The sequence below is a fragment of the Lytechinus pictus genome, chromosome 1 (assembly GCF_037042905.1).
Source record: "Lytechinus pictus isolate F3 Inbred chromosome 1, Lp3.0, whole genome shotgun sequence".
Lineage (NCBI taxonomy): Eukaryota > Metazoa > Echinodermata > Echinoidea > Temnopleuroida > Toxopneustidae > Lytechinus > Lytechinus pictus.
The window spans coordinates 32,034,673-32,053,824 of record NC_087245.1 but is presented as its reverse complement, the minus strand read 5'-3'; the positions used below and the strand labels follow the sequence as shown (position 1 = coordinate 32,053,824).

General features: G+C 35.0%; 2 protein-coding genes across 2 annotated transcripts in view; both read left to right on the top strand.

Annotated features, from left to right (window-relative positions):
- The window catches only part of LOC129265842 (potassium voltage-gated channel subfamily KQT member 1-like), a 48,414-nt gene extending 44,764 nt beyond the window's left edge, over nucleotides 1-3,650 (top strand). Inside the window, exons 11-12 of the mRNA XM_064100492.1 lie at nucleotides 1,307-1,508; nucleotides 2,302-3,650. Of these exons, the coding sequence (XP_063956562.1) occupies nucleotides 1,307-1,508; nucleotides 2,302-3,028 (929 nt within the window). The 3' untranslated portion in view covers nucleotides 3,029-3,650. The remainder of the gene's footprint in view (nucleotides 1-1,306; nucleotides 1,509-2,301) is intronic.
- Nucleotides 3,651-11,403: 7,753 nt separating this feature from the next.
- Nucleotides 11,404-18,936, top strand: LOC129278582 (uncharacterized). Its single transcript, XM_054914761.2, has 4 exons — nucleotides 11,404-12,251; nucleotides 13,066-13,116; nucleotides 13,935-14,050; nucleotides 16,046-18,936. The coding sequence occupies exons 1-4, from the start codon at nucleotides 11,580-11,582 to the stop codon at nucleotides 16,134-16,136; spliced, it is 930 nt and encodes a 309-aa protein (XP_054770736.2). The 5' UTR covers nucleotides 11,404-11,579; the 3' UTR covers nucleotides 16,137-18,936.
- The last annotated feature ends 216 nt before the right edge of the window (nucleotides 18,937-19,152 follow it).

Sequence of the window (19,152 nt, the reverse complement as noted above, 5' to 3'; positions counted from 1 at the left end):
ACTTGGACATTAGATTAATCAAGTACCACTGAATATCCTGTGCGAGTTTCAGGTCACATGACCATGGTCAATGGTCATTTAAGGTCAATGAACTTTGGCCATGTTGGGGGTCTTTGTTAAATTACCATCCTAACTCTGAAGGTTTATGGATCTCGTTCATAAAACTTGGACATAAGAGTAATCGAGTATCACTGAACATCCTGTACGAGTTACAGGTCACAAAACCGAGGTCAAAGGTCAGTTAAGGTCAATAAACTTAGGCCATGTTGGGGTAATTGTTGAATTGCCATCATAACTTTGAAAGTTTATGGATAGAGTGAATGAAATGTGGACATGGGTGTAGTTCACCGTTCAAATGTCATGTATGGTCAGTGAACGTGGTATGATGTCATTATATGAATGGTGTTTTTGTGAATTATTATTTTATAGTAGTTTTCAAAGTTAGCACTGCTGCTATATTAAATCGCGTAATGCAGGCGAGACTGCCAGAGGCGTTCCACTTGTTTCACAATGAATGCTCGCTCATTCATGAGATAAGTCATCACAATGGCACATTTGAGATAACATTGATTTTTTTTTTGGGGGGGGGTTTAAAGTTAAATTGGGGCCTCAAAAAGGAAATAAGAGGATGGGTCTCAAAATATTTATAAAAGTCAGAGTGGACCTTAGGATATATGAGGTTGAGAAGCACTCTTTAAAAGGGAACTCCACCAAAATGTCAACTTTTATAAAAGTCATGCCATTAGCAGTTTTGCAATGTTGATTGAAATAGTCATATGCATAGTAGGCCCTGTAGTTTTTATGCAATAAGAATGCCAATTATGCAATGGAACCATGACTACCTTTTTTTCATTATCAATAATAGATTCCATTTTCTTCAGAGATGTGTATCAAAGCTATGGTGAAGGGTCAGTAATGTGAATTATAATTGTTATCATCAAAGCATATCTGCAGTAAAATGTTTTCAATCTCTTGTACACTAGTTGACGATGAAGTTATGCACTTTCTTTCAGTTGACTTCTAAATTCTGTAGTTCTCATGGACTTAGTTCAGGTACACCCCCCCCCTTCCAGTTAGTCTGCAAGCACAGACCCTGATTGAAACTTTCATCATGAAATGGATCTTTACACAAGACTAGCACATATATAACTTGCTACATAAGTCATTGTATGCTGCACATTCAGACCACTTTTTAATTAAAGAATTTGCGCAGCGACAGACTACTAGGTTCCAGTAGGCAATGGGTTGACGAACCTCTCATTAACCATGTCGTGACAATGTCAAGGTCTCGTTTCTTCCTTTCCAGATGACGAAGAACCGCCGGTCCGTGTCACGAAGCTCACCGAGGCACACAAGAACGCCATCAGAGCCGTGCGCAAGATAAAATACTTTGTGGCGAGACGGAAATTCAAGGAAGCATTCCGGCCGTATGATGTCAAAGATGTCATTGAGCAATATTCCTCTGGTCATGCAGACATGCTGGCCAGGATTAAGAACTTACAGATGAGGTAATTGGCAGATTTAGGATGTTCAACTAGGGGGGGGGGGAGGAAAAATAAAACTGCTTTTTTTTTTAAGGACAAGTCCACCCTAATAAAAAGTTGATTTGAATAAAAAGATAAAAATCTAACGAGCATAACACTGAAAAAATCATCAAAATCGGATGTAAAATAAGAAATTTATGACATTTTAAAATTTCGCTTAATTTTCACAAAACAGTTGTATGGACATCCTGGTCTGTATGCAAGTGAGCTAGGGGACTGATGATGTCACTCACTCACTTTTTCTTTTGTATTTCATTATCTGAAATATGAAATATTCTAATTTTCTCTTCTTTTCATGTGAAACAAAGTTTTATTCCTCCCTGAACATGTGGAATTACCATTGTTTAATGCTTTGTGGTACAGTCAAGTCGGTCTGTGGTGTCATATCTGTAAAAATTGAAATATTGTATAATTCAAACAATTAGAAACAAAAGAAATAGTGAGTGAGGGGCATCATCAACCCTCTCATTTGCATGTCCCTAAATTGTGCATATAACTGTTTTGTGGAAAATAAGCAAAACTTTAAAATATCATAGCTTTCTTATTTCACATCCTATTTTGATGAAATTTTCAGCATTATGCTTGTTAGATCTCTATTGATTCAAATCAACACTTTTCTGGGGGTGGATTTACCTTTAAATTACATATGCCTATTGAGGTGAATGATAACATACATATGGCATTCAATGTTTATTTGTTCATGTTAAAGAGTGTGTGGCATCTTTTTATTTTTTTGCTTTTGTTTATTCAATTTTAGGTTAGACCAAATCTTGGGCAAGTCAGGGATGGAGAGAAGGAAAGGTCGTGGAGCAGGCGATCTGGAATTGTTTGACCCCAATATCAGTTTACTGTCGCGTGTAGTGAAAGTAGAGAGAAGAGTGACTCTCATTGATAGAAAATTAGATATGTTGATTGAGATGTACCGTGAAGAGAGACACGCCAAGTCAGCTGCTGATGGGGGCAAGGAGGAAGAAGGAGAACATTCCCAAGAATCGGATCCAGCTCCCAGAGGGTTTATGAGGAGGAGAGGCTGGGGTTCGTACCATCGGAGACAGAACGAAGCTATTCCACAACGGGTCGAATCCTCCGACACGTCATCGGCGACGTCCCCCGCCGACCCGACCGCCACCGCTGCAACCATTCAGAAACTTCCCATCTCATCCTCGCACCCGAGCCTCGCCGAAGAGAAGGTCATCAAGGGACTCTTAAAGCCGTCGCACTCGCAGAGCGACGTCCACCAGAGCGGCGATGACTCCTCTATCCACTCCCACGACCGCATGAGCGACTCGACGCTGCGTGCGGAAGGGAGCCCTCACTCCAGCGAGAAGGATATGGAGAGTGACGTGTGCAATCCTTCTACCAGCGATCAAGACATTCCATTATCCACCAACCCTCCCCGCTCACCAGACACGGTGTCGTACGCTAGCAGTAGGCTGTCCAGTACAGGCAGCTCTTCTGCCTTAGACAGTGAAACAAGAATCTAAAAAGTGTGTGTATTTGATGCTTACATAATGTGGAGTGTTTTTAAACAAAACATTTATGGCACATATTGTGCGCAGTACTTATATCGTCTTTATCTTACTATTCCCTATCAATAGTATTTCATGATTACAGAGCTTTAATGCTTTCTTATGGATTTTAATTTCTTTTCCAACATTGATTTCCTTTTCAATACATCGTGTCAAGCAGGCATCTATCTTGTTTTGATTTTAAAGAAAGATAATGTATGTTAATTATGTGTAGAAACTAAGGGAAAGATATATTTTGTCTTGTGTCCTGTTGGGAATAATCCATAATTTTAATTTTCACAAAGTCCTTATGTTTCTTGTGATATTTGTCTGTTGTCCTCCTGGTATTAGGAAACTAAAGGTGCTATATTATGTGTCCAATCTGACTGGTACTCACAATGCAAGTCTTAAACTCCATTTATCAACTCAATTTTAGTTATTGAGAACATCTTTGGATGAAACCTGACTCAAAGATTTTTTTTTTGATAACTACCAAAACATGCCCCCTTTTTTCCTCCCCGAAAAAGTATTGCAATAATGTGAAAAAATCAAATGGATTTTAATTTACATGTAGATGATAATTAAATGAAATGAACCCAATGAAATAGATAAAGGATCTGATACTGTGATTTCATTTCTTCATACCAGTCTGCTTTTTAAACAAACAAAATTATAGTAAATTAAGAGGCTTTTTTTATAGGAGGAAATTATAATTTGTTAACAAATTTTCGGCATTACTCCTATTTGTTTCAGATCAGTATGCTCGATCTGTAAATGAAAATCATAAGATCAGTATGCTCGATCTGTAATGAAAATCATAAGATCATAAGTCAGAAAAAATTTGGAACCAGTGGGATTCGAACCTGCCATCTACTGCTTTCCGGGCAGCGACTATTCTGAAACAAATAGGAGTAATGCCGAAAATTTGTTAACAAATTATAATTTCCTCCTATAAAAAGCCTCTTAATTTACTATCTATTGTCCACGGCGGACGGTATTTGAATATTAATGAGTCAGAAAGAAGAGGATCGAGGGTATTTGAATTCCAGTTCATCGTGGCTTAGCCGTGAACCAGAATAGCCTGGTGGTTGAGTCGCTGCCCGGAAAGCAGTAGATGGCAGGTTCGAATCCCACTGGTTCCAATTTTTTCTGACTTATGATCTTATGATTTTCATTACAGATCGAGCATACTGATCTTATGATTTTCATTTACAGATCGAGCATACTGATCTGAAACAAATAGGAGTAATGCCGAAAATTTGTTAACAAAACAAAATTATGTTTTTAAATGTATTTTGGCTTAATTTCCACACCAATAGCATTCATGGCTTGTCATTTTGCTGTAAATTTTGATGTGTGGCATAAGTATTAGCAAGCCAAGTAGGTATCCTATGTTTTTAAAAGAACCTTTTTACTGCTTTACTTAATGGTTGTATTTTAAGGATATTTTTTTAGATACTCTCACCAAACACTTACACTTACAGTAACCCCAAAACATACACTTACCAAAAATCTTTATTTGACAATCCTTGCAAACGTACCATTTCCAGATCATGATTATGAAAGAGCTTTTTCTGCTGCTACTTTTGACTGGCATGCTATTATTATGAATTACATTCAGAAATGATTTTCGTCAAAAAAGATAGCTTGGGGCTACATTTGGAAAAACATTGATGTCAACCTAGGATAAAATAAAATAATTTACATTTTTGCTCATTCTGAAAAAGTAGCACTATCATATCATACATATTGTTCCATTCATCTTATTTACACCCAGAAATTTAAGTACTATTTTTTGTTGTTGTTGTTGTTGAGGAGAGCAAGTATACATTATCACACAAAACATTTTGTCCAAAAATCAGATCCAGAAAAGAAAATTACGTACAAGACGCAAAACAGCGTGACAAACTCTTCTTTTTTTTTATCAATAAAAAAATCTTTGATGATAGGACAATAATTTGGAAGATATGTTAGATCTTTATGATTTAAGCAAATGCACAATTTGTATGGGTTTGATGAGGTTGACCCAAATGTTATTTGACCAGCTTTACAGTTTACCCCATTGTAAGATCTTGCTGCATGGTTGTGAACTTTGTAGTATGTAATCATGTATTGGCATGATACTGAATAGCTATTTCTTTTATCCCTTATGGAAGACCAAAATACACTATGGGCAGATTTAATATTGATAAACATGCATTTTTCCATTAACCCGTTGCCTACTGGAACCAGTTGATCCCTGTATAAAGCCTATGGCCATTTGAAAATTCAGTAGTCAACTGGTTAATTTATGTATGATTTGATGCCTCTCTCTGGCATTCCATTAAATACTCAATAATTACATTTTAAGCATTATTGATAACAAACGTCAGCATTTCAACAAAATAAAGCATTCTCTATCTTACATTGTAGCATATTTTGTTAGAAATATACATGCATCTCAGTTATATCATTCAATACTTTTACTTATTTTCTAACTCTTTGTTGTTAAATGTATATTGTCTGTTTAAAGTTTAACCCATTTTAAGCTTTGATGATTTTGCTGCTTTTTGATTTATATAATTTTGTTTTTAAATTGCCATCTTCAATTATTGATATAAACCATGTGCATTTTATTATCCATGAAGTAATATATACTAACTTTAGGCTATCCAGTTAAGGCCTTTCTCTGCAATAAGTACTATAGAGTAAGGGAAATTGTTAATGTTTTAATGATATGTAAAATAGCTTATATTTGATGGCATTTCATCCAAACACTATATTTTAAGGCCATTTGTTAATATTGATTTTACTTTTGAAAATCTGATCAGCAAGGTCCCATAAAGGTTTATAAAAATGAATCTCTGCAAAATGCACCCTAAAGTTCTTATTAAGTTCAATAAAAGACCTCAACATTCATTTTGGGTATTAATTGTTGGTTCAGGGGTTTAGGTACACAATAGTCAGTTTGCCCCTGGAAGCGAAGACGTTATCAGACATTAATAAGCACCAATAATTTCTTTAAGAAAACAAGGGAGGGGAAGATGGTGACACCTATCATTGAGCCCCCCCCCCCCCATGGAGTTATTTATCCTGTTTCTTAGCCCAATCTCTAGAGTACTGTCTTTTTCCCTGACAAAGACCATATGTTATTACAAATTTGTTACAACATAACAAAACTATCATTTTGAAGAGCATTCCTGCAATGAAAGTTGATGTCTTTACTTTTCAGGGCACTGGGGCCCATTTCGTAAAACTTGTTATAATAAAAATTTGAAATAACACTTTAATAAAAATCATTTACTTTCATTGGCTGATATTGAACTAGCTATAAAATTTATTAATTTGTTACTATAACAAGTCTTCATGAAATGGGACCCTGTTTCATAAAACCTGTTATAATAATAACAGTTTAAAGCTACTGAAATCCTTCTCTCTGATCGGCTGATGGTAAATTTCTTATAGAAATTGGGCATATCCTATCATAACTGTTGTATCTCTATACAATATCAAGTCTTTATGAAATGGGAACTCTGGCATGGCATTATATTCAGTAATTTAGAACAAGACTGAAATGAAGCATAATATTGTATTTTGTTGGACTTTGTGAAATTATTTTCTTTCATGTTTGTTGAATTAATGTTATGTAAAAAAAGAACAATTCATGTATTTTCCATTACTTTACTATAGAAATAGATTGATATTGGTTAAAATTTAATGATTCATATTATATAAGGAGGCTGATAGTAAGACTACTCTATATACTGTGGGGAATCTGTCTAAAGAGCTTTAAACCATGTAAGATTTTGCCTTGTAAATAGCCTCTTTTTATAAAAAAATATATTAACTAGCAGAAAAAAAAACATATTGCCAAAATATATTGAAATTAGCTTCTACAGGGCTCATTGTGTTCCTTTTGTATGTTAACAAAAATATGAAAAAAGTAATGTACAATTACCTGTTATATAATGGTGATCTGTAAATATGAAAATGCTATATATAACATTTTCTTACTAAGATGGTAGGTTTAGAGTTAATATATATGGGTTTTGGGAGTGATAATGGCTTTTTTCGGTTGAGATTGGCTTGTACTTTTATGTTAAATAAAATGAGAATGCTTGACAATGTGATCATATTTGACAATATTCCTATGCAGATTTTTCCTGTGAATAAAAATACATCAATATTCCTCATAATGCAATGTGTTTTGAGTTGATATTTGTGTGTTGTTCAAATGGTAGACTGGACTACCAAAGCAGGGCCCTGTCTTACAAAGAGTTACGATGATCCGATCAATCGTAACTCTATGGAAATCCATCAGTGTCATTATTTTTTTCTACAAATTTTTTTTACAATGTCCATTGTATGCAAAGACAAGCACAGTGAATTTTCAAGAAAACAATGAATGCATGAATATATACATCATAGCTAGAAAATACTTTGAACAAACATAAATAATAGATGTTGACGTTGCTGGCCGTCCATAGTTGCGATCGATCGGATCAATCGTAACTCTTTGTAAGACGGGGCCCTGGTGTTACAGAGATGAATGTGCTACTTTTAGTGTCTTTTCGTAAACTACTGTTAGATGGTGGATGAATGGTTTGGGTTTGAATATTTTAAAACGTGACCATGGCACTTTCATTTTATTTAATATTCCAATGAGTTCTGCACATTTTATTGCTAGGATACTGGTAAATTTAAGAAAATCATAAGATTATGATTATTATAGATTTGTAGGTATATATTTACTTGCATATGGCACTAACACTTAATATTCTCAGATGGTCTAGTTCAATCCACTTGATCTACTATCAATATGGTCCATTTACCATTTGACCCACTAATCATTTGATCTAATATCCGCTTTAGTCTAATTCTCATAGGCCCGTATTCTGAAGTCAGGTTTAACTTAGACCATGGTCTAACTCTGTGCTAAAATTATGGGAAGCCAAAAGTGTCAAAATTTGTATTAAGTTGTATGTTTCTTATGTTTACTGTGCTCTTTCCTGATTCATCGATGGTGAAGACAACCATCTTTGTATACTTCCTATAGACAATTATGAATGTTTTGAGAGCCAAATGAGCTGACATATGATATCTCTACTGTTAGTGATTTATGTAACATTTGGCCATCCATACTTAAACCACAACTTTAAACCTGAGTTTAAGTTAAACCCGACCCCAGAATACGGGCCCATAATGTCTAATGCCTTGATACACTAATTTCAATTTTGTATATTTGTCATTGACTATAAAAATTTGGTTCATTAACAATAAAACATATTTAAGTGGTGTTTAATAGCCAAGAGAATATCAGACAAGATTGGCATAACCTACCTGTAAATCGGACAAAAATGGTAAATGGGCTACATGTCAGTTACAGGCCAAACAAACCAGCGGCCTTTAATAGCCCCACCTTCAGTCCTCAACTATCGCAAATCTGGCCAGATTCATTACCCACAATGCAACATTCACAGCAGATTAATATTGTAATATAGGACCAACTGTATGATAACACATAATTCACCACTCATTGCATTCATACTATGCTACCAAGTAGCTAAACCAGTACTTTTCTTACCAAAACATGTTAGCTTCTCACCACACACAAAAAATAAAGGCTAATCTATTCTTTGTATTTTAATCTCAAAGATATTTTTCAAGACCAGATATTTATGATACAGTTGCGGAGAAACCATAGGATATTGTTGCTCAGTTCATCACCAGTCGGTTGTAGATAAGCTGGGAAGATGAGACCACTGAATTGGAAAAAAGACAAAGCTGATATAGACCAGTTAGCAATATACTAAAGGATTTTGATAATTGAAATGGTTTTATGGAACATTTTCATATTATCACATGAATTTTCCTTTAATACACTAAAGGAAATTGATCATTGAAGTGGTTTTAAGGAACATTTTCATATTATCACATGAATTTTCCTTTAATACACTGAAGGAAATTGATCATTGAAGTGGTGTTATGGATCATTTTCATATATCACATGAATTTTTGTGGTTTTTGTTTTCTTTTTAAAATCGCAGTATACATGTATTTCAACCGAATTTGAGTTTTTCCTAGAATTTCTGCATTTATAGTGACTGTCGCTACTTATAAGGGCAAACTTGCTAACCCCTATTTTCAATTGGAGTGGAATAGATGTATTTTATTGTAATTAAAATATATGACAATGTAGATTGTCTCATCTCAAACTCAGTGACCCTGCATTGAATGTACTGTAGGGAAAGATCAATCCTGAAATTGTCCATTCAGGCATTTTTTAAAACCAAATTATAATGGTTAAGCCCCCCCAACAAAAAAAAAAATTATATAAAGATATATTGGCTCCCACTCGCAATTTTTAGCACATACTGATCCTATTTTTCGGAACCTGAAAACATTAAAAATTCATGACATTCATATTTTCCAAACTGCCATTTTCATGAACAAGTTCTCAACTAAATCTATACCTACACCCTTTCAAGATATTTTTGTTTACAACAGCAACATTCATTCATATCCTACACGCCACTCATCCAACATCCACCTCACAAGCCCGATAACAATATTAGCACATAAAACGATCAGACATCACGGCCCAGACATCTGGAATGATTTGCCCAATGATATTAAACTCACTGCATCTATCTTTTCTTTTAAAGCTTCATTGAAAAAATATCTTTTATCGAAGTATTCTTAAATATCACACCTGCACGTTCACCCACTTTCACACACACGCACACTTCATTTCTTCATTTTTCTTCTTTCTCCTTTTCTGATGATTTGTGACGTAAGATTTTCTTCCAGACCTAGACTTATAGAATAATTGGTTTCCAAGTAGCCCCTTTCCCCCTTTGGCTGCTATTACTCAAGCATTTATTTTGCTTTTATAGTTTGCCACTGCATTTGTTTTTCACTACTTTGTCTTATCCTTAAATTGTATTCGTGTCTAAATTTTGTTATGACACTACTATAAATTTGTCATATTACAATGTACTTTCATGTCATACTACGATTATGTTTATGTATTGTTAATTTATTTTGACTTTACAATAAATGCAGAAACTCATGCAAAAAAAATGTATATTAGTAATTAATATAAAAAAATAGATATACAAAATGAAATTTATTTTGACTTTACAATAAATGCAGAAACTCCTGCAAAAAAAATAAATATATATATATATTAGTAATTAATATAACAAAATAGATATACAAAATGAAAATATGGAAATTTTAATAGTGCCTCTTAATCTAACAATGAATGTCCCTGCATGAATTGACATTGAAGATTAACCTTTTCTATTTCACCCGAGGGGGGGGGTAGTTAATTTAAGAAAATTGTTAACATCATCAATTTTTTTCCATAAACAATGGAAAGCTAAAGGGATACAAACAATGTTAAAATTAAAAAGAGAGGAGTCTGGGGTTGAAGTCGCCGGTGCCTTATTTAATTCTGTTAACGGCGCAACAAAAAAACAGAGCATGGGGGAAGAGAAGAGATTTATAAGGAAAAGAGAAGAAAAAAAATAAAGAATAGGAGGATGAGAAGGATAGGATAATGACAATTAATAAGCGGAAGGAGAAATAAAACAGGAAGAAAAGTGAAAAATGAGAGGAAGGGAAAAAATATCAAAAATCTTTCGGTATTTTTAGGTCACTATAAATTATCAAGATTCTCTTGCGCCTCACGCTTGCATTATTAATTCATGGCGCTTAAAATGTCTCGTTTTCAGTGATGTTAAGTTTGCGCTTCACACCTTTTCATTGGGTTGGTAAGATAAGCATTGCAAAAAAGTGATTAAGGTGTTCTGTGTTTAGTCCCGAATTTAACACAGATTTAGCTACCGTTTCGCACTCGCGTTTTTTCTGTTGACTAATATCCTGTTCATGGACCGACTGACCTCCCATGACAAAAAGGGGATTTTTTTTTTTTTTTGTCATGAAAGGTCAGAAAAAGGAAACATTCTTTGTTGTTGCTAACTCTATACATTCCCCTACACATAAGCAATGACACATTTTCCTCATTTACTCTGAAATTAATTTCACATAGTTGCCTTCCTTTGTTATGGGAAGGTAGAATACATTCAGTGAAGAGTAAAATAATATCTGTCGAAATTTGAAGATTGTAGTACTAGTAAATGGTTTTGCATTAATTCACTGTGACGTCACGATCGATGCGTGATCAACGCCGATGTGTGCGCAGTTGCATACCGAACTTGTTACATCACAATCAATCCACTGTGATAGGTTTCCTTGTTTACGCATGCCCATTATATCTCCTAGGATACATTCCACTCCTTAGAAAAAAGTTGTTTGTAGAGAAAAACCTAGAAAATAAGAAACCATATGAGAAAATTATTCAGGACATTATTAAAAAGAATTAATCCGAACGACAGTTCAATCAAGATGATGGCGTTGGAAAAGACCTAATAAAAACTTTAATGGCTTCTTTCGTGCACAAAATGTATCGGATTCACTCGTCATACAAAGAATACATGTCTTGCATGAATTTTGTAAGTAATTTATTGTGTCAGTAAAGAAAATGGGGACTGGCGCATCAAAAAACAAAAGATCAAATGTCGTTTCGAGTAGTCAACAACCTACGAGGTTGACCCACCGTCCGCAGAACCGCCGTGCCAGTCGGCGGGAGATCGAGAAGGAACAACAACCGGAGTATGTTCTTCTGCCGAGTATAAAGAAGGAGAGATTCCACAGCAGTCACAATACTCCGCTAAACCTCGAAAGACACCAACAGAATGTTCTCGGGGCAGTACCAACGGTGCCTTCGGGCGTTCTTAGAGATAACCCGGCTAAAGACCGTGCTGGGGTCGATAAATCATCGGCGTCTACAAGCTCGAGCTCTCAGAGCGTGACAGAGGAACTGGACGACCTTCGAACCGAACTGGACCAAGTTCTGGTCGGACACTACTACGCCATCAACAAACCCGCCGCTGGGGTTCTCCGAACCGCAGAGATCTCTGTTCTAGAGAGGCGTAACCAACTACAACCTTTGCCACTGGACTACCAACCGGTCATAGGAGATAACTCAAAGGAGAAGGAGTGGATACGGCCCGGTGACTTGGTGAAGCAGGAGAGGGATCTCATGGATCAGATGCGAGGAGAAAGGGGGGCCTCCAAAAAGGATATAAAGATAGATAAGGAGAAAGAAGACGAAGAATCACCGTTAATTGTTTATGATTTGGAAGATGATCAGGTATGATTCTTTTAGTTTTAACCTAATACTTTTTCATCCTTTTTCGTCCTCATATATATCTATCTTTAAAAATGTTTTTAATTGACAGTGCACTTTAAGAAAACAATGGTCAAGTCTGCACCCAAAATGCAACTACCAGCTTTATAGTGTCATCTTCAATCTTGCACCCCTAGTGAAAAAGGTGCAAAATACCCGATTTTGTTCCTGCTTGCACCCTGTATATATGGAGGGATATGGAGATAAAAAATTCTGTACCATTATGATTCTTCATTTTGTACGTTCATAAGGGTGCAAAGTTTCTCCGTTCCTGTAATGAGGACAAAAATGATAATAATAAAAAAAAACGCTCCACCACAAAAGAGTAAGGCCTTCAAATATTGCGCCCTTTGTAATAGGGTGCAAAATGATTTCTCATGATATGGTTACAAAGCTTCGAACAAAGCTGCACCCAAAGAGGAGCTTAATGTTGCACTTACTTTGAATAGTGCAAAATTGTAACTTTAAGGGAAGGGAGGGGTGGTGGACTCAAGACATAATCCTACCAAATAACCATTCACATTGATCTATCTCGAGGCGGGCCAGCTTTCCATAGGGCGAGCCATTTCAGCTGAACATTACATCGGCGGGAGACCCTATAATTTACTAATTTACTTAATATTAATTGTATACCATGAATATTGGCTATTCATAATAGACTATGCGTGCATGCATGCCCAGACGCCCGGAAAAAAAAATCATATATGGTTCAAGAAATATGTTTGATGGGTATAGGCCTATCGTAAATTATTTGTTTTCTTCTACTTTCGCCCTACAGGATCGAGGAGACTTTGACATCCAAAAATTTCAAGCAGTCAACGTTCCAAAGGTAACCAAATAAATGAGATTTCAAAGTCGCATCCTATCCACCTTTAGTTGCCTAATTGGACGTGGGGTGTAATTTTTGTATCATCATTTCCCCCGATCGGCCGCTAAAAGCTGATTGTTTATTTATTCATTTTTTGAGGGGTGATCCCAACTGAAGAATGTAGTTTAAGATTAATATTTGCTTCATCCTTAGGTATAAGATAAGGTATCCCACAAGATATTACTAGCAGAGCGCGAAGCGCGAACTCAGGTTTTGATATTTCATGTATTTAATATGAAAATTGAACATTCTGAGGAGTACTGTAATAAAAAACAAGATGTGTGCCTAACTAAACAATTGATTCGAGCGCTAGTTAACATTTTAATGTGACCTTAAAAAGGGACCTTATAAGGACTATTTGCAGTGACTCACGAAGAAAATACATATTTCATAAATGAATCAATAATGCAAGCGCTAAGTGCGAGCTGAAATTTTGTTATATTCCGACCTGAAAATTTGAAATTCTAAGCCTTATCAGTGGAGGTATATAGCTTAACGATTGATGCGAGCTGAATTTGTCTGATTTTTCAAACCTGGAAACTGGACATTCGGATTTTAATCATGAACGTGATAGGTATCTAACATGACAATAATTGTGAGTGCTATAAGCTCCTGCTGAAGAGGTTTAGACTCCAAGACGGGACATTCTATGCACTTTTTGTAATCATGAAAGGATGCATATTTTCCAAAATAAATCTTTAGAATAGGGTTCCGATATGGCATGACTCGTTTCCCTCAAATTGTCAAAACCTGATGAGTTTCTGAATTGATGTCAACAGCAGGAACCTATTGCAACAGGTGTGGGCATCTTAAACAAGACAACTTACACCAACTATTCATCCGCCATCAACAATAAACAGATGACACCTGGTACCAACAGTATCCAACCTGCAAGGTAAAATTAAAGCCCTTCTAAAGCTTTGGTAAAAGATCAATTAACACTTTTTTAATTATGATTGAGTACCAATCTTAGACGTGTGTTAGCCGTTTATTTCTTCTTTTTTCCAACCACCGATTCTCTGTAAAAATGGGAAATATTGAAATCTTAGACATCAAGCACCATCTGTCAGCTGTGTTTATTTTTCTTTAAAGGGTACTCTTCTTGTCTTATCGTGAAAGAAAAATGGTAATCTACAAGCAAAAATAATGATAAAAAAGCTTAAATTATAAATCATCCTGAAATTTTCACCCCATTCCATGATTTGGAATTGTTAATCACGCAGATATTTTAATTTGATCGGGCGCCCAATTAAACTACAATTTTCAAACTTGTCCAGTAAAACACAGTTTTATTTCCATAACCTCCCCGTCATCACTGTTTTAGGGTATGCAGAAATGAATTCAAATAGTGATAGTTGCGTTTAGGGGGAACGTTATAGCTAGCGTGTTATGGTGTGGGTGTGTATGTGAGGGGGGTGTATAGGGATGCGTGCGTGGGGGTGTGGTCACTTTCACTTTTAATCCCATTTCTCGCTAGAGAACATTTAATTCTTGACATCATGTTGGGTTGAATGTTGTTAATAACACGAAATAAATATATCAAGAATTAAAATTCCTTACAAGAAGAAATCATTTTGTGTGGTTTGCAAAATGCAGGCTAAATTTCAGCTGTGACAACCCTTTAATACCAAAAACGGACCTTGTTTACAAACGTGTTCTTATGATTTCTGTCTCACCTGAATGCAGAACGAGACAATAGCCGCCGCTTTTCCGACGGCAGCGGCAGAGGCGTCGTCAACATTAATGCATTTTAGCAATTTGCTCGCAGACGCTTTCTATAACGCAGAGGACCCAAAATAATCTTTGCCGAAAGTCAGTGAAACAAAAACAGCAGTGTCGTCCTGGGCTCTGGACATATTTGCATTTCTTTTAGTCTGGTCTTTTAAGACGATGTGATGTCGTGGTTCACCAACTTTCGACAATGACCTAAAATCTGTAATTTGAATGGCATTTTCAATAGATTGTGAACGTTGCAGAAAGCGTCTGTAAAGTGGATGCTAAAAAACGCTATTGAATTCTCCTCCAAGTTCAAGTCTATGAAATATCATCATAACTTTGAAAAGTGTACGAATCTATTTCATAAAACTTGAATATAAAGGGAATCACGTAACACTGATCACTTTGCTTGACTTTTTAGGTCACATGTTTAACGTCATTCAGGGTCGATGAACTTTGACCATGTTGGGGTATCAACATTGAAATTTTAACCAACGTTAAGTTTTTGAAATGTTATAACTTTAATACAAAGTTTTTTACGGTCCTATTTCATGACTGATCATCTGGCATGATCAAGGTCAAAGATCATTTGGGTTCAATGAACTTTGACCATATGATTTTCTTAACCAAGATTAAGTCTTTAAAATGTTATGACTTTGAAATGAATGAATCAAGGAAACTTGGACATGATCATTTTGCAGAGTTTTAGGTCACATGACCAAGGTCAACGAATTTAGTAGTTTATAATCATTTGTTTGTGTTTTTTTTTTCTTAGTTGCTTTCAAAATCGTAATGCAGGCGAGACCGACTGATGTGTTCAACGTGTGCATATTTTCAATTTATCTGTTTTGTAAATCCATTGCATAATGATCTATTAAAACAATCATAGTTTACAAACGTCTTATATTCATATAATTATTCAACACCATTAATTGCTCAATGATCTATTAACCTTTGACCATCATACTTTATATTTCTCTCATATGACCTTTAAATTACTTTTTATAACTTTATAAACCGCGAATGTCCATCCTGCATTATACTGATTATTTTATGGAAACTAATTGGCCTGAGTTTCGTAATATATTACGGATATCAAAGTGGTAGATATTCAGAAATAAAGTTCATTGATCTAATAATGATAATTAATGAAATATTATTATTCTCTTTTCAGGATCTCGGAAATTGCGACGACATCAACAAAACCGATTTATGATCCATCGGAAGAAGACCTACTCAAATCTATTGAGCAAGAATTATTCTAAAAATACACCAGAGTATAATCATGGTGGTGAAAATATTCAACATACTGACTACAATTTTCGGAAATCTAGGCTTTGTATATTGCGTTGTGCAGGAAGGACACATTATTTTTTTTAGATTGCAGTTCCCCCAAACAGCAGATGTTTTTTTATTGTGGTTATTAACACAATTAATTTCGTCGTGAAGTCACAATTAACTTTGGGTATTATCACACTTTTTTTTGTATCATCACAATTTTGTGTAGTATCACAAATTTTTGGTATTATGATATTTTGTGTTTTAACAATTGTTGGTATTATCAAAATTAATTTTTCGGTGTGATAAGAGTGGAGTTATTTTATGAATTTTAAATATGTTTACGCAAATCTAATTATCAATTTGATGGTAATACTTTTCTTTGTACGAATACTGAGCCGTCAAGAAAAAAAAAAACAGCAATTAGAAACTCAGGCTTACATTCAATCTAATACGACAAGTCCCGTTTTATCCGACAGTTACCATAGTAACAGTGCTTCTCAACAAATCAGATCTGACAACTTGTCAGACAACATGTTAATGAAACGCTTCACCACATGAGCCCATTTCAGACAGAGTTGCGTTAGTATTTTTAAGGCCACCGCACACCTTAAGACTGGTCTGCGCGACCCGAGTTTGAAATTAAACGTAGAAGAAATTGATGTTATTACTGAGACACGGAATATCTTACTGTGTAATGTTCAAAATCATCGTGCGAATACCTAATTTCAAATCTGTGACTATGATTATCATCCTAAAAGCGAATTTAATATTTAGTCGTAATGACGTCATAGCAATCGTACCATATTGGCTACGATTTGAAACTAATTTGGCCTTATTTGCTTCAAAATAAAGGCTTCTGGATCTGGATGTGTACACTGCTGAACCAAATTATTTATTGGTAGACCTATTCTTAAAGTTAAGTTGAACCTCAAATATATACACACTTTTCATTCACATTTTCAGAAAATGAGCTAAATGCGATTTGTTCCAAACTCTGTTCGTGAACCAATCGTAAGGTGTGTGGTGGCCTATTATACGCGCATTGCAGTGCTTGAAAATCACGTCGCGTTTGATCACAACTCATTATGCAACGGACCCAGCATGCGGTAATAGCGTATTTTAGCATCCACTTCGTAGACGCTTTCTGAAACGTTCAAAGTCTATTGAGAATGCCCGTCAAATCACAATAGACGGATTGATAAGAGGTCATTGTCGAAAATTGGTGGTCCGGGACAGCATGTCGTCTTAAGATTCTCCTGGACCAAAAAAAATGCAAATATGTCGTTTGTCCAGAGTCAAGGATGACAATGCTGATTTGATTCACCGATTTTCGACAAAGACTGCTTCGTGACCAAGGGCTTTTGGCAATAGATTTTCTGCGTTGTACAAGGAATCTGCGAAGTGATTACTGAAATGCTTTATTGATATATTGATATATTCCAACCAGGGTTCACAGTACCGTCAGGCATATTCTTCGTTATAATCGTTACTAACACAGTGATTAAAAAAAACCGTCGCTAAAAATAAAACAAGAGTGAGTACTTCAGATGTAATTATAATAAACATAGCTATGATTTATTTACATTTTCATACACAATAATATTCATTTCCGTATATCGGTTACCCAGCAATGTGCATGGAAATACAATATCATATAATTTCAATTATTTCACATATATAATGTAACATGTCGAGCCATCTTGACGTTATTAAAAAAAGTAAAAATACATCGTAATATAGTGTAATACATTTGGCTATCTTCAAAAGCCATATAAAATTGATACTTGTATTTGGGCCTTTAAGAACACCAAATCCATTTGATGGGCCATGAGTAGACAGACTAGGATTTTTTTTTTTTGATAGACGATAGCCATTATTTTATAATGCAGTGTTATGACAATATTGCACCATCTTCCTTCGTAGTTGGCACTTATCAAAATGTTTCACATACTATAGTTTAAATGTAATGTGATAAGTCTGAATCTTTCTTCGAGACATGAAGAATGATACCGATTTATGTACAATTAATATGAAACTCGATTGATGTGTACCAGTACACAATTTTAACAGTATAAAAAAAATATATGAATATCAACTTCAGTAAACAGAGTGAAGTTCGATTTCGGCAGTGTTATTATTGAGTAGGCCCTACCAAGTTTCATCAGTCCATTGACACATGTATTTGATTTAAAAAAAATATATTGGCCAATTTAATCAACACTAATAATGTACGAATTAAGTATTCCTAAAGAAAGTGTAAACCAATTTGGGTGGTAAAATTGCAATAAATAACAAATACATCAAAGACAAGACACAATAAACTAACATCGTAGGGGGCGTGGATCCCCCCCAAATCACGATCAAGAAAAGGGGAGAGAAAACGGGTGAAATATGATATTTTTCAATAAAAAAATATATAATGTACAAATAACATATACACATGGACATTATATTATATAATCCTATATCATAAAGTTGAGTGTGTTATCATGGAAACAATTATTGATATCATAAAAACAATAGTTCCAATGATAAGAGTATTTGAAAGAATAACTTATCTGTCGATTTACAGGATGTATTAAATGGGGAAAAAACACTTGCCCTCCCCGCCCCACCCTCAAAATTGAATACTTCAATTTTTGGGGCCCGTAGTGCCAATATTCATATTTATTATCTTAACTCCAGTAAGGATCTATGCATGGTATTTTGTCCGTTGGTGTGTACGTAAACTGACAAATTAACACCTTAATCACTGACTCAATTGCATATCATTAAAAATTATCTAAAAAATTATAAAAACTTTCATATGTTTATAACGAGTTTTCCTTCTAATTGTTTCACAATAATCTAACCTTCATATCAAATATTACCAAAACACATAAACTCCATTTGATAATTGATTATTAATAACAGTTAGTAATAATCAGATTGCACACATTTCTTCTTGCTAAGTTTGATAAACCTCTTGGAAACTAATTTAGATTGTCAAAACCAATCTTT

Bases quoted from the DNA above. Each gene is read 5' to 3' on its own strand.
- LOC129278582 (XM_054914761.2), top strand. From the start codon at position 11,580: ATGGGGACTGGCGCATCAAAAAACAAAAGATCAAATGTCGTTTCGAGT. The intron at 12,252-13,065 runs GTATGATTCTTT...TTCGCCCTACAG, and splicing joins ATGATTTGGAAGATGATCAG to GATCGAGGAGACTTTGACAT. The intron at 14,051-16,045 runs GTAAAATTAAAG...TTCTCTTTTCAG, and splicing joins AACAGTATCCAACCTGCAAG to GATCTCGGAAATTGCGACGA.